We start from the raw sequence: 24,556 nt of genomic DNA, 5'->3' as shown, positions 1-24,556 counted from the left end.
AAATCCAAGCTACAATAGCTAAATAATATTCTGCAAAAGCAACAATGAGGAAGGCATTTTATTGGGGAAAACAGTGCCAAAGGGGCAGCCCACCATCACACCTGCAAACAAACAAACAAAAACACACCATATCCTCCTTGTCTTCCCATTCGACTTCAGAGAGATCAACACTGCTGTAGTTGGGCTTCCTCCTCTTTTTGCCTTCTTCATACTGAAAAGACACACATGCGCGCAAAAGCACGCGCACACACACATGTATTATATATATATAATTCTAAAGAGTTTTAAGCAGTGAAACGGTATTAACTGTTAAACAGTAAGTTCACCTATAAGCAGTTAAACAGTATTATACAGTATATTACTCCATCAAGATGAGCCAAGTTACTGACACCACTTTTCTTTTACTGCAATGTTGAATGTGTTTAAATTTATTTACACAATTTAAAATTACACTACCTAATTAGAGCACATTTTATCTAATAAAAGGAAATATTTATGTGGTGGGCAGTGGGATTGTGCAGTAGCTGTGGCTGTGGGGAAGAAAAGAATGCCTGGAGTTCATTTTGGGATGTATAGAGGGCCCTCTAGTGAAAGTATGTAGTACAGCAGCTAAGCATAATCTAGTGTTGCAGTATTGGCATTCAGAAAAAGGGGCATATTTTATAAATATACATGTACATATTGTTACTGGTGAGAGATCCTACATTATTTGGGCATAATCTATGTTTTTCCCAGTGATGGACTTTTTTTTGTCCAGAGTCCAGCAGAGTTTGAGAATTTCCATGCTCTAGCACAACTGATATAAGGCAGCAATATGGGAGACAGTGGACCACATTTGGACAACACTTACTTGAAAATAGTCCAGAAACTCTTGCATTATTACTAGCATAAAAAATCAGAATCTTTCAAAATACATGACTAACAATTCACTGTCAGGTGACCTGAAACATTTTTTTTTTACTTGGTACAAGTATCTGGTATCCTCAAATCAATTTAGAGCTGAAATAAATTATTGAATACAATGAAAAAGTATAAGTTGAACATAGGATTTGTAGAACATTATCTATAATAATATATCAAGAGACTTGAATATTCACTGGGAACACTACAAATGACTGATACCCCAATATTTCACAATATGGTAAATATCGAACAATGGGAATCATAGCTTAGGTTTGAAAAGTAGAGATCATCAAACTGGGCTGGACTGAAAACACACAAGAACTGACTAGATTTCTGGATACTTTGGTGACAGGTGTTCTATTGTGGTTGAATTTATTGACAATCTTGTGAAATTTAATCTCTTCCACTTCTAGATATTAATTCTAGATAAATATGACTGAGTTTGCACAGTTTTACACAAGCAAATCTGTAAGCAGGGAAAACTGTCATTTAATCAACAATGTCACCAATTAGCCATTGGAGTATTTGTTATTCAGCTCTTGAGCTTGGATTAAAATGGCTGTCAAGGACATTTCACCCTCATATTTACTAGGGCAGTGGTGGCTTAGCAGTTAAGGCTCTGGGTTACTGATCGGAAGTTTGGGGGTTCAAGCCCCAGCACTGCCAAGCTGCCACTGTTGGGCCCTTGAGCAAGGCCCTTAACCCTCCCTACTCCAGGGGTGCTGTATCATGGCTGACCCTGTGCTCTGACCCCAACTTCCTGACAGGCTGGGGTATGCGAAGAAAACAATTTCACTGTGCTCTACTGTATATGTGACCAATAAAGACTCATTATCATTTACTGTGTAGGCTGTACACATTGACAATGAATCTCAATGAATCTCTGCCTGTACAAACTACCTCATACTGCTCCTCTCTCTTTTGCTAATATTTTCTTCTCATTTTGTCTGCCCTCATGGACAGGCATAGCCATGGATGAAGAAAGAGCAAGCTGGCATCTGTAAGCATCCCCAAAATGTCCTGCGAGAAGAAACACAATCTTCCTTGCTCTGCTTTCCTCTCTTTCTTCATTGCAACCATTCCTGCACAGTCTGCCACTGTGTGCTTGGATGTGTGTATGCAGAAATGTATGTAACTCTGCATGATGGAATTTGTGATATTTTGTTCATACAGCTCAGATGAGGTCAGCTATCCCTTAAACCCCTTTTGTTTTGCCGTAGCCGCTTTTAGCCCAGCACAATAATTACAGTGCAATTAAACCTTGGCCTGAATACAGCTTTGTGAGATCCCCACACACAGCATAACAGATCCAATCACTACCATTCACAATCATCAACTCATGTTTGTAATTCATTCATATACCTGACACTCATGAAATCCCTTAAATTAGCCCCTTATTACAGTGTTCTTGATAGTGTTGTGCAATAACAATAAAGCCACTGCACTATAATTTCAATCCCTAAATCCTAATTTACATAAAAGGCTTGATCAATGATTTATTATTATATTATATAATTATTATGTTAAAGGGCTATGGCTTGGTATGCTTTTCTCAAGGCGTTAAGCACATTCACAACATAAGGTCCCCCCAGGGTATTTTTGTGCACTTATTTTGCACTGATTGCCTTTTGTTTTACGTGTTTTTTGTTTGTTTGTTTGTTTTTGTTTTTGAACTTAATTGTATAAATGTTTAAAAGTTTATTTTTACTCCTTGCAATCTTTTGAATTACTTCTTGGTTTTCGGAACTGATTTGTCTCTAGGTTTGAAAATTTTGTTGTAGACTCGACTACTCTAACCTAGGTACAAATCAATTATAGTCTCAAGTTTTTCGTAATGAGTAGTTCCTGATTCCCTAGGTGCTTTCAGATGACTGCATGTTTGGTTAGTAACTCTGGATAAAAGCATCTGCTAAATGGTTGTTGTTACAGTAATTTGAGGAAAAAAGAAATTAATTGGTAGTTAACCTGCCACACACCACATTCAAAAGCACCAAAGATGCCACTACCCTTCATGTGTACATTTACAGTGGGTAATACAATTACATTGAATAATTAAAGGCTATTAGGGGTCCAAGCACCAAAGGTGGTGGAACCCTATTGTTTTTTCTTGAGTTTTGCTCATTCTTATTTTCTCCTCTAAAACAAATTGTGCAGATCAAAGTGAGACGTGAAATGTGGTCAATTGTCAAAAAGATGTTGAGATTTATAAGCATCGCTGTGCAGAGTGGATTTGTTTTTGTGAGTGGATTTTTAATGACTTTTAAATTTGATTTAATTAATGATTTTAATGATTGTTATGATCATCTCTTTATTGTTCTAACTTGGCAAGAACTTCCCTGAGGCGATATTTGTGAAGAGTGCTTGGATTCTCCCGATACCACTTGGGACTATATTTACTTTGTTTGTAACTGCCATTTAAAGAGATTGAGTCAAGACACACAAAAACTTGAAAACATAAAGAAAAGCCTGGAATCTGCATACTGGTGGTCCAGTGGTTTATGGGAATGAAGATGTTAATGGTCCACATTTAATTTGTATCCCCAAGCAATGTAGTTACCACATTTGCTCCCACTTGTGTTTTAAATGCAATGTTATTTGGTACACCAAATCTAGTGGAAATCTCTCTCTCTCTCTCATACACACAGAGAGAGAGAGAGAGAGAGAGAGAGAGAGAGAGAGAGAGAGAGAGAGAGAGAGAGAAAGAGAAAAAGAGAGAGAGAGAGAGAGAGAGAGAGAGAGAGAGAGAGAGAAAGAGAAAAAGAGAGAGAGAGAGAGAGAGAGAGAGAGAGAGAGAGAGAGAGAGAGAGAGAGAGAGAGAGAGATGGAAACTATAAAATAAGTTCTCTCATTACCAGTGGGCGCAGGTCTGGATGGGTCAGGATGTAGCCATTATTGGTAATAGCAAATGCATAGCCATGGATGCCCAGCTGTGAATTCACACATCAACACACAAACATACAGACACACACATCCAGTAAACATAATCAGGGGTATTTTAACATTTCATAATCAGCTATACATGACTCCTGTTCTTCACTTTCTGTTCATTTCTCTTATCTTTTTAATATCCAAGCCCAATCAAGCTCTGTGCAATTTCCTGCTCCTTCTGATACTCCCCAAATCACAGTTTCCCACATCTGCGGTGCCCACGGACACACAAATAGAGACAATCAGATAGACAAACCCCCCCCCACACACACACACACACCACACACACACATACACAGAGTAAATGTCTCTCCTGATACGCTGGTGAATGGCATGACCCCCCCCCAAAAAAAAAAGAATAATAATATGCTTTCAAATACCAGGAAAATTTTTAAAGCTGAACCCACTAATTTTCTCTTGAAGATATGTCCATAACTTAACTTCTCCATTCCTGGTACTTTAAATCAAATGGTGCAAAACAGTCATTGCTATAATTTTCCTGCCATTCTTTGTCTGAAAGGGAAAAGGGTTGGAACATTCGTTGGAGGGAAATGTAGAGGTTTAAAATAAGGACATGGTGCTTAGCATATCTTTATATATTCTAGATAGTAATCAGTGAGTCTGCACACATAAGCCCACCATCTACTATGAATGAAGAATGGGAAAAACATGAATGCCACACATACGGTGGCCTCCACTAATATTTGCACCCTTGGTAAATATGAGCAAAGAAGGCTGTGAAAAATTGTCTTTATTGTTTAACCTTTTGATTTTTTGTTAAAAATACTCTCATGGATATCAAACAATTGTTAAAAAAAAAAAACAGGTTTATAAAAATATATATATGTCAAATATAGGTGTGCAACAATTATTGGCACCCTTTGAGTCAATACTTTGTGCTACATCCCTTTGCCAAGATAACAGATCTGAGTCTTTTTCTATGCCTGATGAGGTTGGAGAATACATGGCAAGGGACCTGAGACCATTCCTCCATACAGAATCTTTCGAGATCCTTCAAATTCAAGGTCCACACTTGTGGAGTCTCCTCTTCAGTTCAACCCAAAAGTTTTCTGTGGATTTCAAGTCAGGGAACTGGGATGACCATGGCAAGACATTGATTTTGGTCAATAAACCATTTTTGTGTTGATTTTGATGTACGTTTTTGATCAATGTCCTGCTGGAAGATCTAACCACTGTCCATTTTAACATTTCTGGCAGAAGCAGTCAGGTTTTCATTTAATATGGGCAGTGGTAGCTCAGTGGTTAAGACGTTGGGCTACTGCTTGGAATGTCAGGAGTTCAGACCCCAGCACCGCAAAGCTGTATAAATGAAATAAATGTAAACCGCTCTGCATAACCGTGTCTGCCAAATGCTGTACATGTAATATCTGTTGATATTTGAGTCCATGATGCCATGTATCCTAATAAAATGTTCAGATCCTCTGGCAGAAAAACAGCCCCAAAATATTAAAGACCCACCACCACCATGTTTAATTGTGGGAATGTCCATATGGCTACCTATCTGTGTGTGCCAAACCCACCTCTGGTGTTTATTGCCAAAAAGCTCTATTTTGGTTTCATCTGACCATAGAACCAGATCCCATTTGAAATTCCAACAGTGTCTGGCAAACCGACGACGCTTGAGTTTGTTTTTGGATGAGAGTAGAAGCTTTTGTCTTGAAACCCTTCGAAGCAACTTGTGGTGATGTAGGTGACTTTAGTGATGTAGGTGATTGTAGGTCTGGAGAATTAGTGACCCCAAGATGCAACTAACTTCTGCAATTCTCCAGCTGTGATCCTTGGAGATCTTTTGGCCACTCAAACCATCATCTTCACAGTGCGTTGAGACAATATAGACACACGTCTTCTTCCAGGTTGTTTCATAACATTTCCAGTTGACTGGAACTTCTTAATTATTGCCCTGATGGCGGAAATGGGCATTTTCCCATGAGGTTCGGCGTCAACTATGGTATTGAGGGCGCTCGCTATGGAATACTTCACCCAGCTCGGCCTCGCATTACATATAACAGTGTTCAGAAGTACTTTATTTCAGCGGAGGAAGCAGGAGACTCTTGATATCGGGGTGAACTGCATCACCTACACAGCGGCGTCTTTTTCGCTCTTCTTTTATTTTTCATTTTTTGTACTCGGCCTTCCAGCTCTACAGTATTTGGATTTTTATTGAAGATATCATCGTTGCATTACTTTGCCTAGATTTTGTGGACTCACTCCTCTTAAATGTACTTCGGTATTAATGTGGTTCTCTGTTTTGAGGCTCTGACTGGGTTAGTATTGTATTAGTGTATTAGTGTTTTTTCACTAATTGTATTAGTGTTTTTTCCTCGGCTTTACATCCTACACTGTTATATTATTTGTTACAAGTCTTTAAAAGTTAAGAACATTATATTTGTTATTTTGCGCAGACTGTTAGTTCAGCTTACTCTCCGATGTGAACTGGAACGGAGTAATGTTAGTCAATTGCGAATCTGTCTTTAGAGGATTTAAACCTAATATGGTGAACAAATTATATGATAGAACTCAGGCAATTTTACTGGGGTTATCTCATACAGTGTGGCAAGTAATAATCTGGAAAGACCTTTGTAATATCACAGTCTGAAACTGGATTTAAAGAGAAGCAAATCAGTAAATGAATCACATGTAAATGAATCACATGTAAATGTATCACATGTATCACATGAATATGAATCACATGAATATGAATCACATGTAAATGTATCATATGAAAATGAATAAATAAATTAAAATGGAAATGGGCATTTTCAATGCTTTTGCTATATTCTTATAGCAGTATATTGAAGGGAATATACTTCAAAAATATTTTTCTCATATTTCACAGGGGTGGAAATAATTGTTGCAGACCTATATTTAACAACGAGTTTTATGTATAAACCTGTGTTGTGTTTGCAATTGTTTGATATCCATGAGAGCAGAGTGTTTTTGTGATTTCTTTTAACAAAAGACTAAAAGATTAAAAAATAAAGACAAATTTTCACAGCCTTCTTTGCTCATATTTACCAAAGGTGCCAATATAAGTAGAGAGCACTATATAGTACAGTGGGGTCCATAATTACAAGAACTATTTTTAATTCACCATTTTTAATTCACCATCCACTGTGCCATATACTGTATGAAATACTCGTTATCTTTATACGCAGTTCATACATGATGTTCCTTTGTTTATGCAATATGAAAGCTAAACTATTTGAATAATAACACAGTGTTGTGAAAAAGTACATTATCACACAGGCCCACTTGGTACTGGGTAACTTTTTTGCTTCAATAAATAATATTATAATTTAAAAACAGTATTTTGTGTTTACTCAGGTTGCCTTTGTTTTATCTTAGATTTTGTTTTATCTTAGATTTCTGAAACTATTTAGTATGACGTATACACAAAAACGAAAGAAATCATGAAATCACGCCTATTTATAGGCCTGCCGTTGTCAGGTGATGTGGCATTTCTCATGATGAGTGACTATAAAACCGCACCTGTAAACCATGTCATCAGGTCTATTTGTTTGAAGCAAAGACACAATTTACAGGCATAATCCAGTATGACAAAGCTAGGCAACGTCTCGTTCCCTTCTCAGGGATCAGGGTTGCATGCATAACCCAAACGTTCCCTTTCAAAGGAAACTCCAAGTTGTGTGAGCTTCATGCTGTGAGAATGAATATATCCACTCCATCATACTGAGGGTATAGCCTGTTCAAAAAGGTCAGAGCCCGAGGGTCACTGCAAAGCCCTTGAGCCTGGGGTGGAATCCATGTCCAAACTGTAATACTGAATGAATGTGTGTGGCATAGACCATCCTGCCGCAGCACACACATCCTGTAAGGGTACCACTTTGGATAAAACCTTCGAGGAGGTGACCCCCCCCACCTAGTGGAATGAGCCCTTATGTCCAGAGGTGCAGCAAGACCATGTGTCTCATAAGCAATAGAGATAGCTTCCACTATCCAATTAGAGATGTGCTGCTTTGACACAGCATCACCTCTACTGTCACTGCCAAAGCAGACCAGCAACTGGTCCGACTTAAGCAACTGGCCAGAGCAGTGGACGTAAGTACAAACACTTACTAGACACAGTAGGTGCAATTTCTCTTGTTCTGGTGTAAGGAACAGAGGAGGGCAGAATGCCTGCAGCAATACTGGCTGGGCAGCAGTTGTAGGCACTTTAGGAATATAATCTGGCCTAGGATATAGGACGAGGCCAGATTATATTCCTAAAGTGCCTACAACTGCTGCCCAGCCAGTATTGCTGCAGGCAAAGTCAAGGCAGGAAGGGGCAACAGAGATAGCTTGTAGATCTCCTACGCTTGAAAGATATCAGGGCCAGCAGAAGAGCTACCTTTAGAGTCAGATGCTTCTCTGAGGATGACTCTAAGGGCTCAAATGGGGTGCCCGACAGACCTTCCAGGACCACAGAAATGTCCCAGGAAGGTATGTGTCGTCTGCAGATGGGCCTCAGCCATCTGACACCATGCATAAACCTCAATGTTAGAGGATGTTGCCCCACAAAGTTTCCATCAATAGGGACATGGCTGGCCAAAATGATGGCCATGTAGACCCTAATTATACAAGGAACCAACCCTGCTGAGAAACGTCCCTGAAAGAACTCCAGGACTGTAGGTATTACACATTTTACTAACTGTCTAACTGATATTCCTCACACCACGAGACAAAAAATTGCCACTTTTTACAATTGTGCTCTAGCATTTATCTTGATCTCTACAACCTCAGTTGAGAGACCAGAATTTATGAGCTGGTGCCCCTCAAGGGACAGACCCACAGTTTCCAAAGTTCCTGCCGAGGGTGAACCCTCTGGCTTGAGACAATAGTTCCCTGTGAACAGAAATCTCCCAGGGAGTGCCATCCAGAAGGGATATTATCCCCAGGCACCATATTCAAGCTGGCCAGTAAGGTGCTACTAGCAGCAGATGTAGACGGTCTTGGCATCTCTTTCTAGAACTCTCGCTAGAACTTGTGGCAGCAGAGCGATTGAACTTGGGGCTTTGTTCTGTGCTGACTACTGTGGTGAGCACACCTCTGAACTTGGGGTGGGGGTCAAGCTCTGAACTGGACCCGGTAACCCTTTTCTATAGTGGACAGAACCCATGGAGACACATTTGGCATTAGTTTCCACACTGCCAGCTTGTCTTTTAGTGATAAACATTGGATAGGGGGGTCCTCCATTAATAATCGGGGCTAACTCCCCTAACAACCTCTTGTCCTCCCTTTGCAGCCCATCAGGACCACTCCTGCTTTGCCTGCTTGTCACTGATAACAGTTCTTAAATCAGGACTACTAGCAGGCTGCGACTGCGGCCACCTGGTAACACTGGCTTTCCGTGGTGGGAAGTGGGCCACCACACTCGCCTTCTGTGCCTCCCTCACAGTAGCACTGGCCTGGGCTCCACTCGTGGAGGTTTCGCCTCCAGAAACCTGTCAGCAATGGCGTTAACCGCACTGCCGAACAGACCAGAAGGTTTAATGGGGCATCCAGATGGGAGACCTTATCTTTGTCCCCCATGCCTGAGAGTTTGAGCCTCTGCCATGACCAAGCTACCCATTGAACGGCTATTATGACAGGCCGTTTGCTCAGTCGACCGAAGAGACAAATCCGTGGCCTGGCAAAGCTCCGCCACTGCCTCTGACCCAATTCCCTCCTCACTCTCGAGCTCATTCAGCAGGTCTAGCATTATCATCCGTCCTAATAATCACTTCGAGCAGCTCTTTATAGGATTGAGAGCTGCTCTCCATTTTAAGTGCACTGGTTCCCTCTATGGCTCCTCAAAGTCAAAGAGGGTGGATTGACTCTCCATACCGGAAGGAGAAGTCACTACATTAGCTCCAAAACCAAGCAAAGAGCAAGAGATAGAGCAGCATTCATCTCCGGTTCCTCCTTCAGATCTATACAGGACCCCCAGGACCTGAGCTGGCTGGCTGCTCCAACAATGGCTGGCCCAGAGCCCTGAGGTTCTGAAACCCAACTCCCTTCGGTTAAGAAGAGAGTGAGCCAAGAGCGGTGCTGCTTAATTTTGAAGCATTCCCAATGAGCGCAGTCAGCCCCCTCGAGGGCTGAACAGCATGCTCTACTCCCAAACACTTCACACAAAACGTGTGTCCATGTCCCCTCTGTAATAAAATGAAGGCAGGGAGTAACACACTTTCTGAACTCTCTATGGCTCATTCTGTTTAAGAGGATAGTGACAGAAGAGAAAATATATTTTTTTTCTGATAATAGAGAGAAGCAAAGAGCTTTTAGGAATGTTCACACAGACAACCAGACAAATAAAGCTGATGACGTGATTTACAGGTGCCATTTTTTAGCCACGCGATGCGCAAAATGCCACGTTACCTGACCACGGCAGCCCTATAAATAGACGTGATTTTACACAGACTTCAGATACCGGTTGCGAGGGCACGAGGGCACTTCCCACAGCATGAAGCTCACGCAATGTTGAGTTCCCTTTGAAAGTGAACAATAATTTAGTCAATAATATATTAAATGATAACCTTTTAAGATGCTCTTTCCTTAAACAAACTTAATGTTCTGTATGTATATAATTTTGACTTAGTTATTGTACCTTGTACTTGGGGATAGTCTTTAAGAGCTCAGACACTGGAACATCTGTGCCAACCACACCAAGTAGAATTCCCTTATTCTTCTAAGACAGAAGCAGAGAAAAATCAGACACATCACTAATACTCAAATATATTGATATTGTGTCCAATTATTGAGTAGATAGATTTCATGATACAGTATGTAATAGAAGAAGACATATTCACATAATTTCCAAAGTTAAATGATGTTATATGATTGCTCAGTAGTAATGGACTGAAAATCAGGTCAATATATAATACAGTATATAATATATTATATAATATCAGACCAATATAAAACTCCCAAACTGTTACTTTGATTCATGCGAAAATTTATGATTTGTTTTATTATTTGATGGAACAGCATTGCAGGGGTGGTTGTTAGCTTCATGTGAGATACAGTTTCTTTAAAAAAAGATAAGGATACTGGCTCAAAATAACTTGGAAATATTTGGAACACACCAGATCAGTTAAAACAGTTAGAAGTAAAGGGCATTACGTTTAATCTGACACTGTAAACCTTGAAAAAATTACGAAAAATGTTTTAAAGGATGCCTGCTGAGTACCGAATTAAATTGTTTGGGGGGAAAGACTTAGGTCTTCATATTTTTAACATTCTTCATATTTTTAAACAGTATTTCATATTTTTAATCCATTTCAAATCATAAAGATATTTTAACTGTTGTTGTACTGTTGTGGATTATAATGGCCAGGATGGAAGTTCAAATTTTCCTTTTAATATGTAAAGTTTAACCAAAAACATTACCATATAAGAGCATGCTATAAGAATAGCCACTGCAAATCCTGCTTCAGTGCCTCAAAGTGGTGCAGTGGTAACAATGGCTGTCTGATAGCTATGGTAGGCTATGGCTTAATGCCCTGGCAGGTTTTACCATGCTACAAAGGTGTCAGACTATTTGATCCTAGAAATGATTAATTTTCTAGAGGTCAAAAATTTAGCTAAACTGAAGAGGTATTGGCCTTCCCGCCCAGCCAGCAGGATGGCGACATTCAAAGGCTAAAACAGCACGAAGAAATGGGCCTCAGTACCCTGCGCGTTAATCGGGCCATTCCACGGTGGCGGGATGCAACTCGAGCGACGAGAGGCTGCTTAGAATCTCAGGTTCCAGAAGGCCGCAAAGGAATAGGATTAACCTTGCCATATGTACCTACAACTGCAGGTCTTTGGCAGGGGGAAACGGTTTGAACCACCTGATGGAGGAGAAGAAGAAGATCAGGTGCGATGTGTTAGGGTTGAGTGAGACCCATCAGAAGAAGGAAACAAGTTCGAGGCGGAAGGACGGAAGTGCTGTAAGATTCGGGAAAGCGGACAGTGCCAGATCAGTTGGAGATATCGGGTTCATCGTAAGCAAGGAATGGGATTAGAAGGAACGTGAACCTCTATGGGAAGGCCAGCCTTAAGATCGTCCAGACCTACGCTCCCACGAGTGCCAGAGACAACGATGAAGTGGAGGAATTCTATCGCCAGCTAGACAAAATGCTAGCTGTGAAATCCACATACACTGACGTGATGGGAGACTTCAACGCAAAGGTTGGACAAGGGCGGCAAGGAGAAAAACGTATATCAGAAGGTTCGGATTGGGTGAAAGGAATGAGAGCATTTGGTCACCATGGCAGAGGCGAGACGGCTTTACATCGGCAAGAGCCTATTCTGGAAGAAGCAGAGAAGAGAGGGACCTGGATATCCCCAAATGCTGAGCATCGCAATGAGATCAACTATATAATGGTCGACAAGCGGCACATCTTGCAGGACGTCTCCGTCATAGCGCCATTTAACACCGGCAGCGATCACCGCCTACTGAGGGCAAAGATCATTATAGACGGGATGAGGGAGAAGAAGGCACTGTACTTGGCATCGAAGGAATAACGCGTGAAGGTCTATGACAAGACACGGCTGCAGGAAGCCATCAAGTAGGAAACCTGGCATCAAATTGACTAAATGATTACGTAGTACGAATCCCTGATAAGGAAATTGAATGAGTACTTGAGGAAGGCTAATAAGGTGTGCCCGAGGGAGCAGAATGGAAAAATCTCGGAGGAAACTAAGAAATTGCTGGAGAAGAGGAAAAACATGAAGAGGACTGCAGAAGATCACCTCGAATATTCCCTTCTCAGCAGAGTGATACGTCAACATCTGAAGAGAGAATTTGAGAAATACTGGATGGAAAAGCTCCTGTAGACCGTAGAGGAAAGGAAGAGCCTTAAGAAATATGAAAGGGACATGGCACTATATAGATCAGAGGTTACGTCATTCAAGAACACAGCTGGCGTACCGGTCAGCGATAAAAGTGAGGTGGAAAAGATCTGCAAAGACTTCTACACCAAACTTTTTAAATCAGCCGGGAATACGCGGCCGTTGGCATCATCTCAAAGGAAAGAAAAAGTGCCAGCCATTCTTGTCAGTGAGGTTGAACGAGCCGTCAATTTGATGATTAGCGGGAAAGCACCAGGGAAAGATGGCATAACATCTGAGATGCTGAAGTCAGGTGGAGAGCAGCTCTGGAAAATCCTCGCTAAGCGATTCTCTCACTATCTGGATGAGGGAAAAATACCCTCACAATGGAAAGAGTCGAATACCATCCTGCTATACAGAAAGGACGATAGATAAGACCTGAAGAATTCATATGCCTCTTGTCTCATGTGTAGAAGCTGTTCATGAAGGTAATCCTGAACAGATAATCACAACATCTAGATGAACAGCAACCAAGAGAGCAATCAGGCTTCCGGAAGAACTATAGCACGATAGATGACATATTCACTCTGACCCAATTGCATGAGCGAGCGAAAGAGTACAGGATGCCTCTGTGCGTCGCGTTCGTAGACTACGAGAAGGTCTTCGACAGTGTCGAGATAAATGCAGTGCTGAACTCGTTGGAGAGGCAAAGGGTCGAGGCGCAATACATCCAAATGCTCCAAGAAGCAAATTCCGGATGTACGACTGACATAGCTCTGCTATCGTCACCCGTAAAAGTATCAGTTGAAAAAGGTGTTAAGCAATGAGACACCATCTCTCCGAAACTATTCACCGCCTGTCTCGAGCAGATCAACAGATACGTTGACTGGCAAGGTGGGGTGAACATCAATGGCGAGCTACTGACCCACCTCTGTTTTGCTGATGACTAACATGGATGAGGAAGGCACAATCCAGATAGGAATGGAACGCGTGCTGTGACCAACAGGGCCAAAAACACCCGACAGACTGGTCAATCAAGGTGACTATAAGAATTATTACTTTTTATTGTAATCAATTTCAACCACACATCTACACTAGACAGTGGATCTTGCTGTAGGCACATAGTGTAGGTAAAATATTGTCCATGAATACGTGCAGATAGACTGCATTACTATTTTCTCAAAAACTGGCAACAAAATTTTCACATTTTTTTTTCTATAATAAGTTTGGTTATACAAAATGCTTTTTTCAACTAAGGAGATTTCAACTAAGTTCCAAACAAAGCAAACAAGGCAAGTCAAGTTTGTACCCAAAATGATGCATTATTTATTTAGTACTCACTGTCTCATTCTTTGTGCTGAATACAGGCATAGCCACTGTGGTCATCAATACAGGCCCCTGACTGTCTTCCAACTAAAAAAGAGCAAGATAAAGAGGAAATACATAAAAATGTTTGTGTAATCTACAATGGAAAGAGAAATTGGAGCACATACTGTATACTGTACATATACCTGTAGATATTAAGGTGGACAAAAAGGGGGTTTGAATCACTATAAAAAAGATACATTAAAGATATATTAGATGTCCTAATAAATCTTAAAATTAGTTGCACACAGACCAAATGCTGAAAAAGGCTAATATAGACCATATGGTACAAAACAAACAAACTGTACACTTTACAAAACATTCAATTTAAAGTTTTTATAATCAATAAATCATTGTAAAATTTTTAATAAAAGTAATCCCAGGTGTGATACTAAATATAAAAAGAGGATCAATAATTATGCTTTATTGGAGCTATTACGAAACCAGGCTTCCCCAAATAGCACAGTAACCGCTCTGGCTCATGACTGGATCAATAAAAGCAATGCAGCATGGACCCGCACTAATGAGCCTGGTTAAACATAGAGATTATGTGACTGGCTTTATCACTGATGCCCTGAAATTGATATACTATATAAAATAAATACACACAAAGCATCTTTATTGTGGCTGTCCAAAAACTGTAGAAGACTCTAACTGTCCATCTTTGAACTTCCCTGTATGCAGATCTACACTAAAAATACATCTTTCTGCCTTGTTTTTTTTTCTACTCACCTAATGACTCATTTGCATCTGTCATACTGCACCCTCTACTTTTTAGTGGCCTTATATGTGCATCAATGTTGGACAAAGCCATAGTGAGTTAAAACATTACAAATTTCTTCAAAAAGAAGGAGGGTATACTGAAGGAGGAGAAAGTGTATGCCTGTTGAGAAACAACTATGGATCCATAATTCAATACTCTGGTGTGGTCTCAGATGTGAACAAGGCACAGCTGCTAGAGACTCTGGGTAATTAGTGTGTAATGGCTGATGCTGGTTCAGAAAAGAGTTTCGTTAAATTAGAGTCACCTGTTATGAAAGAAATGAGAGTGTCTGGATCTTTCTCAGTCTAACACACACATATAAGTGCATACAAAGACTCAAATTAACTGCAAAACTAAAACAAAAACAAGGGTTAACTGACTTTGTAGGTGTATGACCTCTAGTAGGTCAGAGTCACATAATCGTAATAATATGACCTGCCCAGCCAAATGAGGTTAATTTGAAAATTAAACAGATGATGCTCTGGAAGTACTTGCCAGTTGGTGGTAACATCAACAGGATATCATGCTGTATAACACTGTTACACTGTAAAGGTTTTGAGAGTGATCTTTGCATTGTAATAAGCTTATGTGGTATAACAATATTATAATCCCTACATGATATTACATTGGCCTAATATCCAGTAATGTTTATTACTGATTCTATTACATTACCAGAGCAATCTTTTCTCCTCAATAAAACAAAAGATGAGCAAATATGTATGTGAAGCTGGAATGATCTGCACGTGTTCATTAATGTGAAATGAAATCTATCAATATACAGTATGTTCAACTTAGCTAACACTCTCTTCCACTCTCGCACTCAACACTGAGTAGTATCAACAAAGAAAATGTTGGCCATGAAGTTACTTATCAAGTTTCATGATTATACCCAGATGCATTGCTGAGATACAGTGCCCTACACTAATATTGGCACCCTTGGTAAATATGAGCAGAGAAGGCTATGAAAAATCGACTTCATTGTTTAACATTTTGATCTTTTTTTTTGTTGTTTTTTTTTAACAATTTGCTCTCATGGATATCAAACATTTGCAAACAAAACACAGGTTTATCACAAAAAATTGTTAAATATAGGTGTGCAATGATTATTGGCTCCCTTTGAGTCAATACTGCTACCTCCCTTTGCCAAGATAACAACTCTGAGTCTTCTCCTATAATACCTGATGAGGTTTGAGAATACATAGCAAGGGATCTGAGACCATTCCTCCATACAGAATCTCTCCAGGTCCTTCAAATTGCGAGGTCCACGCTGATGGACTCTCATCTTCAGTTCACCCCACAGGTTTTCTATGGGTTTCAAGTCAGGGGACTGGGAAGGCCATGGCAGGACCTTGATTTTGTGGTCAGTAAACCATTATTGTGTTGATAGTGCTGATGTATGTTTTGGATCATTGCTCTGCTGGAAGATCCATCCACGGTCAATTTCAAGCTTTCTGGCAGATGCAGTGAGGTTTTCCAGGACCTCTGGCAGAAAGACAGACCCAAAACATTAGATACACCACCATATTTACTGTAGACATAAGGTACTTTTCCATATGGCTACCTCTCTGTGTATGGCAAAATCAACTTTGGTGTTTATTGCCAAAAAGCTGTATTTTGGTTTCATCTGACCACAGAACCCGATCCCATTTGAAGTTCCTAAAACTTCTGTGGCTTATTTATATGATTTTGAGCTGACTTTTCTTGTGCTTTTGGGTGTACGTTTTGGAATTCTGGTATAGAAACCTTCTGAATTTTTGCTGCAGATCTTTTCCAGTCACTCAAGGGTTTTTCACAACCTGGCTTCTCAGAAATCTGGTTACAGCCATTGATAGCTTGCTTTTTCTGCCCCATCCAGGTATTTCTCACATTTTCTACCCCTAGCCAATTCAGGTATTTCATGTATTGCAGCTCAAGCACATGGTGCAACCAATGAAGCCTTTGATTAGTTGCATCAGGTGTGCTTGAGACAACACCTGTTTTGCATATTTTTGCTGTTGTGAGGGATTCTATTCAAGGGGTTGAAACATTTTTAAACTGCAGAAATCATAAGTAGCATTTTCAGTTGAATTTGGAGAAACCACTTGAAGCATTCACTGTGTTGAAATATTTCAATTGCTTTTGTTTGATTTGTTCATTGCAAACAACTTAATGTCTGCAAATTTTGACAATAAACCTGATTTGCAATGCGGGTTGAATAATTTTGATTGCAACTGTATATCAGACCACTGCTGTGTTGTCTGTCACAACTAACACATGGTGACCTTTCAATTGAAGAAGAAAGAATTTCAGTGCTAGAAATACAGCCTGCATTTCTAGGCGATTTATATGCCACTCCAGATGAGCTCCAGAAACCATGAGCTGGACAGCCATCTAAGACCCCCAGCCCATGAAGGAGTCTGTCATTACCGTCTTACGGTAAGGAGATGCCCCTAGAGTGTGACCCAAGGCTAGAAACCGAGTACACCTCCCAATTCTCTGAAATGTTCTCATGTGCTGAAATGTTCTCATGTGCAATATGCTCAATGGTATGATGTTGGCTGCTGCTGCCATAAGCCCCAAAAGTCTCTTGAAGATACTGGGGGCTATGCCCAGACCCAGCTTTATCTTGCTCAATGCTGACAGGATTGGCCCTAGACATGTTGGGGATAGAAAAGCCCTCATTGTAGTAGAATCCCATATAACCCCTAGAAAAGTTGTCCCCTGCACTGGAGAAAGCATACTTTTCTTGAGGTTCAACCTGAGTCCCAAGCTCCTAATGTGGGCAAGAACAACATCTCATTGTTGAATTGCCAGTTCCCTGGATCACACTTGAATTAATCATGGCAAGGGAGCCAGAGCAGCATCCCCATGCACTTTGTGAAGGTGGGAGGGCATAAATCTAACCCAAATAGAAGAACCCGATATTGGTTCGCATCCACTGAACAGCAAAAATCATTGGCCATTTGCTTGGTCACCCAGAGAGACAAATCCATGGTGCAGCAAAGCTCTGCCACTGCCTCGGGCCCAATTCCCTACCTGATGTCGAGCTAACTCAGCAGGTCTGCTTGGTAGGCCTGCAACACTGCCATTGTATGCATTGATCCACAAGCAAGACCCGCTGCTGCATAGGCGTTGCCCACCAATGCCAAGGTAGCCTTACATGGCTTGGATGGCAAAGCCAGCCCCCCTAACTTACCTGCCGTAGATGAAGAGAGGTAGACTGCAAGTGCCTCCTCCACCTATGGCATAGATAAACAGCCATGCTGTTCATTCTCGATGATGGCTGAATAATCAGAGATCACGGGCTTATAAATATGGCTAGTGTATGGTTTTCTCCAGAAGCGTGATATTTTATCATGCACTTCTGGACAAAAGGGGAGTTTCTGTGGTGGGAGGAAGATTTATATTCACTGGGGAGAAAGCGCTCATTCAGCCTGCTATGAGCAACTTCCTCTAAGTCTAGATTAAGTTTTTCAAATGCCCTCGTGATCACTTCACGCAGCTCTTTATATGCTTGAGAGCTATTATCCGTTTTTGGCGCAATGGCACCCCCTACTGGCTCCTCTGACTCAGAGAGGGTGTTTTGACTTTCCATAACCGAAGGAGGAGTCACTATGCGAGCTCCAAAATCCATTGGAGAGCCGAACACGGAAAACAGAGAAAGAAATAGCACAGCGCTCGGCTCCGCCTCCTCTTCCAGATCCATACGAGATCCCCAGGACCCAGATCCGTGAGACTCTGAAACCCAACTCCCTTCGACCGAGAAGACAGCAAGCCACGAGCGGAGCTGCATGATTGTAAGGCGTTCACAATGCGCACAGTCAGCCCTCTCAACGGCTGCCCTAGTGTGCTCCATCCCTAGACACTTCACACAGAATGTGCCCCCCCAACACCCCGGGATGAAATGGGAACAAGGCGTGACACACTTCCTGAATTCTCTCTCACTTATACAATTCTATTTTTTTTTTTTTTAAAGGGACAGAAAAGTAGACATTTTTCTTTAGTTTTTTTAAAAGATAGAGAAGAAATGAAGAGTCTTTTGCAAATGCTCACACAAATGATTGACATACTGTCTTGCTGATGATAATAAGGCTGACAGCATGATTCACCGGTGCCATTTTATATCACGTGACACGCTTAATTGTCACGTCACCTGAACAAAGTCAGTTGTCATGGTGTTCTAGCTTAAGTCCAACCAGTAGCATAACACCATGTCAAGGAAACTGTGTCACTTGACTCAGGTGTTATGTTAAATTCACATTAATAAAGGAAGCAGTATTTAACCATTGATGACTGTTGGGGATAAGCCTTTAAGTCAGTTGTCATGAAAGGCTTATGCAGGTGTCATGTAGCCACATGAAAAGCCTTAAGTAAACTATTACCAGTAACCAGCTAATATTTGAATCAACTTCAAACAGCAATAATAAGAAAACCAGAATATTAATCTGCATACAAAATGGGGGTACATGGTGCTCAGACTGCTTCCATAATTCGTGGCTGCAGTGCAACAGAACAAATGTGATTTTTTTGGCCTTTTTATAATGGTACTATTTTCTGATAAGCCAACTCCAAAGGGCCGACTTTAAAGGGCACACACAATCCTGAAGCACTTTTTATAGGGTGAGGTTAAAGTAAGTGGAGTCTATAGGCACACAGCCAAAAAAGGACAAGTAGATGAGAGCTGAGAGCTCTTTTATATACACCTACAGCTGCTGTATGGGGAGGTTGGCCCTGTTTCCTTCCAATGGCAGAATACGGGTTTCCATGACAAATGGAGTTTGGGTGACCATAGCAACCTTAGCTCTTATGATGAAGCAGTTAATAATGGATTAGGTAAGAGGTAAGGTCAAGGAGTTGCCATACATGATGAATGGATATACTGTCCTGCATATATAATGCAGGTATGTAGGAGGGGGTGGGAAAGACAAGGCAGAATAATATAGCACATATACAACCATTTCCAGAAGTAGTAGATTGTGTCAAGAAAATGATTGTATAAAATGCACAATTCTCACAACTATTAACACATTTCTAAACTCAAAGAACCAAAAGTTCATAGTCGTTTGGGGTTGCCAAGTTTTGGGGTTGGTCAAGATTTTTGGAAGTGCTTGAAGTAATTCTTTAAAGCAACCTATATCTGAACTGCACCAAGCAAAGTTCACAAAAAAAGAATATGCATACAAGTAAAAGCTCAAATACTCACTCTTACAGTGGTTGATAACTGATGCCTAAATTTTATTTTGAAGTTAGTGGATCATCTTGCAAATAAAGAATCATGAATTATGCTAAGTGCCAGGATATTATAGCCCAAAACCTAGTTGCCTCCCAAGTGGTTACGACTAGGTAATTGATGGACCTTTAAACCTTTTTGATACTGGATATTTTAGTCTCCTAATTTGGACCCCTAACTTGTGGTATCAGTTGAAAAGGCAAATTTACAATGTGCAGACCTAAGAATATAAAGGCTCTTTAAATGTTCTAAATATAGGAGGCCAGATCCATCTATAAGTGTAACATTATTTGACACTACAATGAGACCATGATGCTTTTCTCAAATTACAGAGAAGATTTCAACAACATTAATTGCTAGTGAGATGCTTTTCTCTTCACCACAGTTGTAAATAATGGTTATTTGTAGAGATGCACCGATGTATTGCCTGATAATCGGTATCAGCCGATAAAGGCTATATTTCCTGCTATCTGTTGATAGTTTAAATACATCCGATGATCAGGGCCAATTATATCCTGTCAATCAAATGAGGGCGGGAAAACACATTAAATCCGTGCTGTGTGTAAAGAAGATATCTCTTGTGTGGAATGATGACAAAAATGCAGTTTGTAAGCTCTGTACTGCTAAAATTTTACACCGGAAGTGACCAACAGCGAAATCAAGTCTACTAACTGTTTATGTGTTTATGACACCAGTTACTGTGAAACAACTTGTTGAAATGGAGAGAATAAACTTTTTATTTGCATTTCCTTCAGAATTGTGGAATGAATTATTATTCATTTAAAAGAAGGCATAAAAGGTAGATCTATCAGTATCGGCCGATATCACTCAGTATAATTGGTTATCGGTATCAGCTGAGAAATTTAGTATCGGTGCATCTCTAGTTATTTGAGTTACTATTGAGTTACTGCTTAGGAGTTATGATGCCATTTATCTCATTCAAACTGTAACAAAGTGCTGATAACACAGTGTTAACTGCTCTTACCTATTAAAGACTTACTTCTCATAGCCTGGGGTCCTCTGTGAATTGTGCGTTATTGCTGTTACAGCTTTTAGTATGTAATACCAAAGAAGCCACCCAATCTTCCCAAGCTGCAATGTGGCAGGTCAGCTGAATGGAAGAGATGCTAACAAAGTTCATTTGTATGCATAAACAAGCTGCAGTGATTGATGGTCTAAAAGAGGAGGAAGGATGCCAGACAGCAAGGCCATGAGCTATGGCACTGTTGGAATTTTTACCTCTTAACTATACAGCACATGCTTAGACTCAGGAGGCCATTGTATATTATAATACAGGGTGCTATCAAAAAAGTAGATATCATATCCGACCACTTCTGCACATGCTCAAACATCATCAGGACCAGCATTCTCCACATACTCACACCCATTGCCTATCCAAAGTCAGTTTATCCTGGCTGGTGTAAGAACAAAACTAAATAAGCCATAGGATGATGGATGGAGGCAGTGAGCTGCAGTTGGGATTCAGAAGCTCTGTGAGAGCTTAGAGGACGTTCTGCCCTGCCAGCTTCCACTGAATTGGAACCACAACTACAACATCCATTAATCACAGCCTGAGGCAACTTGTAATATGTGATTGTGTCTGATTCATAATCTTGCATCTGATTCCGATCTACAAGCCTGATAAAAGTAGATTAGATAGAGGGTTAGTAGAAGGCAAGCATTGTGACAGGCTTTTTAAGCATGAGATCATGATCTTTATGACTTGTACCACATCAGTCACATATGACAAACCTTGAGTTTCAGATAATGTCTAATGGCTAAAGCTAAAGAAATATAAAGCTAAAGAAGCTAAAGAAACAAAGATGTAACTTAGGGTGGAGTCCACTTACTAAGTAAGTGGGACAATTTGGCTTATGTTTGCCAACCTGATAAACAACTTCTATTAATAAATGTAGTTATAGCATTGTATAATTATAATACCATCCATCTTCTATACCGCTTATCCTTTTCAGGGTCATGGGGAACCTGGAGCCTATCCCAGGGAGCATCGGGCACAAGGCGGGGTACACCCTGGACAGGGTGTCAGTCCATCGCAGTAATTATAATACCATTGTTTTAAATTGATCTGTCTTTCTTACTCACATACACATATAGAGTATATACAGTAAAGCACAGTACTGCACACTGTACAGTAACTTGTAACAGAAAATCTTATGACTGCAGTACAACTTTACATCTCAGGAACATATAAAACAAATGTAGACATGCATATACAATGAGCCACAAGAGTTACAGAAGCCACATACATGGGTGGTGAGCAAGATGTTCAAGATATTCATTAAGACACAAAGCAAAAAAGTAACCAGCCATAAAAGTAACCACAAATGGCTACAATCACATTTCACAACACACAATTAATGAACACGTTCTGTCAAAACACGCTTTCAGCCCAAGTCTCAGCTGTGAGCTAAAACACTGATGAATATGCTCACAGTTAAATTCATGGTGATGACTTTGTATTGTAATATTACCTTTTGAGCCTGAGGAAGCTATAACAAAGTATTTAAATAAGAAAACAGAAAAAAAAATCACAAATAATAAATGTAAGTTTTTTTAATGTTAATGTTCATCATTATGAGTGTTTTGATTGACCAGTATTTAGTAAATTATGGATAAGCAGGGCAAATGTTCATATACTATATAACTAACATGTGCAAAATGTGTCATTTTTGCACCTTATGAAATATTGACAATAAATAGATAAAAACATAAACAAACAACAGAAACGATCAACTGTTCATTTCTCATTGCTTGCACTGAAAGCAATCAGGTGAGAATATAACTTAGGCCTCATTCATCTGCTCATTTCTTTGCATGAGTGTACTGTTTAGAGTTTAATACAGCAAAGTCTGTCAAGAATTCACAGAAAGACTCAACATTCCCTGTACTTTTGAGCACCTCTGGGCAACTCCATGCTGATTTACTACACAGTTTCAACATAGACTCACTCTCCATTTGTCTGCACAAGTTTGCATAAAAGTTTTACTCCTTTTTTAGTTTTACAATAACCTTCACATGTAGTTGGGATAATGAAGTACAATAAGACAAATGCTTGACATAAAGTACACCCTAGCCTACACCCATGCTTTGTTCAAAGTGAGTTTACATGCTATATTATGTACAAATTGTTAAGTAGCTGCAGTAAGGCTTAATTTTTTTTTTTATTATTATTATTCACTGGGTCATTCCCAATGTTAATTTAAAAAGCTTCTGTTAATATAAGGCTATTCTCTACTGCATTTCATTGTCACTGTAAGTGTACACTGCACGATGCCAATAAAGTTGATTCTCAATCTTATGTATGTACAGTACATGTGTGTGGCCGCAATATACAGTATGTTCTGGTATTGCTGGTATTAAAGCAACTAATATGTGGTACAAGTGGCACTACTTACTGTGTTATCGATGTAAGCCTCGGTCCAAACTACATCATGTTCCTGATCAATCACCTTTGGTCTACTGAGCACATGCAGGTACTCCATCACATTTTCCTGAACGTCAGCTAAGGTGGAGATCTGGGTAAAGTAACCTGAGATTGACAAACAGCAATGATGATTAATTACAAAAAAATAAATGAACAAAATGTATAATGCAGACCATTATTTCCTGAATTATATTTGCCAACCTGTCAGGTTACTGTAATCAACCAGCCTATAAAATATTTTAAACAATACATCAACAGTTTACTGTTGTTGATATTTTGGAGATCTATACACACTCTATCAGCTTGTCTATATTCATTCACTGTATTTGGATCATCCTGTTAATAGCATTTGATGTTTAATAGATCTATAGACTACAATTTATAGACTATGGGCTAGTGTGACAAGTGACTGTTCCCACCCCAAAAGTTGACTATTTTCCAATAACGGCATGTCCCAAAGAATTTCATACCATAGCAATTTGCCGGTGCTAATTTAGCCATTTCTTATTTATTAAATAATGACATGTCTGTTTACAGTTACAGTTAATGTTGTGCAGCATCTGTGTAACAACCTATTTCCTGTTATCACTTACTTTATAACAGCAATAAAGTCATTTTTCCCTTCTGCTGAAGTTAACAAAACAAAAAAGGGAACTTGTCTTGCTACTGAGAAACTGTAAAAACTTCATTTGACTCCTTCCAAAAATGATGAATAAATGTCTCCTCACTCTTTTACCAGATCACAATTACACACATAAAAAATATATTTATGTGAAGCATCTGGCGTAAATTGTTAATATAGAAATTTTAATGAATTTGAATCAGCACATTAATATAAATCTGAGTACTGCTGTTATAGAAAATAATCATCCTCTGACCAATAAGATTTGAGAATTCAAAAGTGCTGTGGTCTAATGGATTAGAACTACATAAGTAAGACATTTTAAACTATTAAACTGAATTTTAATGCATCGCTAATGCAACAGTAGTTATCATAATGGAAATGTTAAAGGTACAGTATCTCACAAAAGTCAGTACACCCCTCACATCTTTTCATGTGACAACACTGAAGAAATGACACTTTGCTACAATGTGAAGTAGTGAGTGTACAACTTCTATAACAGTG

The 24,556-nt window shown here is 39.8% G+C and overlaps 1 protein-coding gene across 3 annotated transcripts in view; it reads right to left on the bottom strand.

Annotated features, from left to right (window-relative positions):
- Nucleotides 1-24,556, bottom strand: part of cacna2d3a (calcium channel, voltage-dependent, alpha 2/delta subunit 3a) — a 409,741-nt gene that overhangs the window by 95,274 nt on the left and 289,911 nt on the right. For all 3 annotated transcript variants that reach the window (XR_008396432.1, XM_053680196.1, XM_017468484.3), the window contains exons 13-17: nt 23,402-23,535; nt 13,990-14,061; nt 10,439-10,519; nt 3,756-3,830; nt 128-211 (exon numbers count right to left, since the gene is read on the bottom strand). Coding sequence is in view for 2 of the 3 variants with exons in the window: in XM_053680196.1 (XP_053536171.1) it covers nt 128-211; nt 3,756-3,830; nt 10,439-10,519; nt 13,990-14,061; nt 23,402-23,535 (446 nt within the window). In the remaining variant the exon portion in view is untranslated. The remainder of the gene's footprint in view (nt 1-127; nt 212-3,755; nt 3,831-10,438; nt 10,520-13,989; nt 14,062-23,401; nt 23,536-24,556) is intronic.

Source organism: Ictalurus punctatus, chromosome 5 (genome assembly GCF_001660625.3).
Source record: "Ictalurus punctatus breed USDA103 chromosome 5, Coco_2.0, whole genome shotgun sequence".
In the NCBI taxonomy this organism is placed as follows: Eukaryota; Metazoa; Chordata; class Actinopteri; order Siluriformes; family Ictaluridae; genus Ictalurus; species Ictalurus punctatus.
This window is presented reverse-complemented; position numbering and strand designations above follow the sequence as displayed.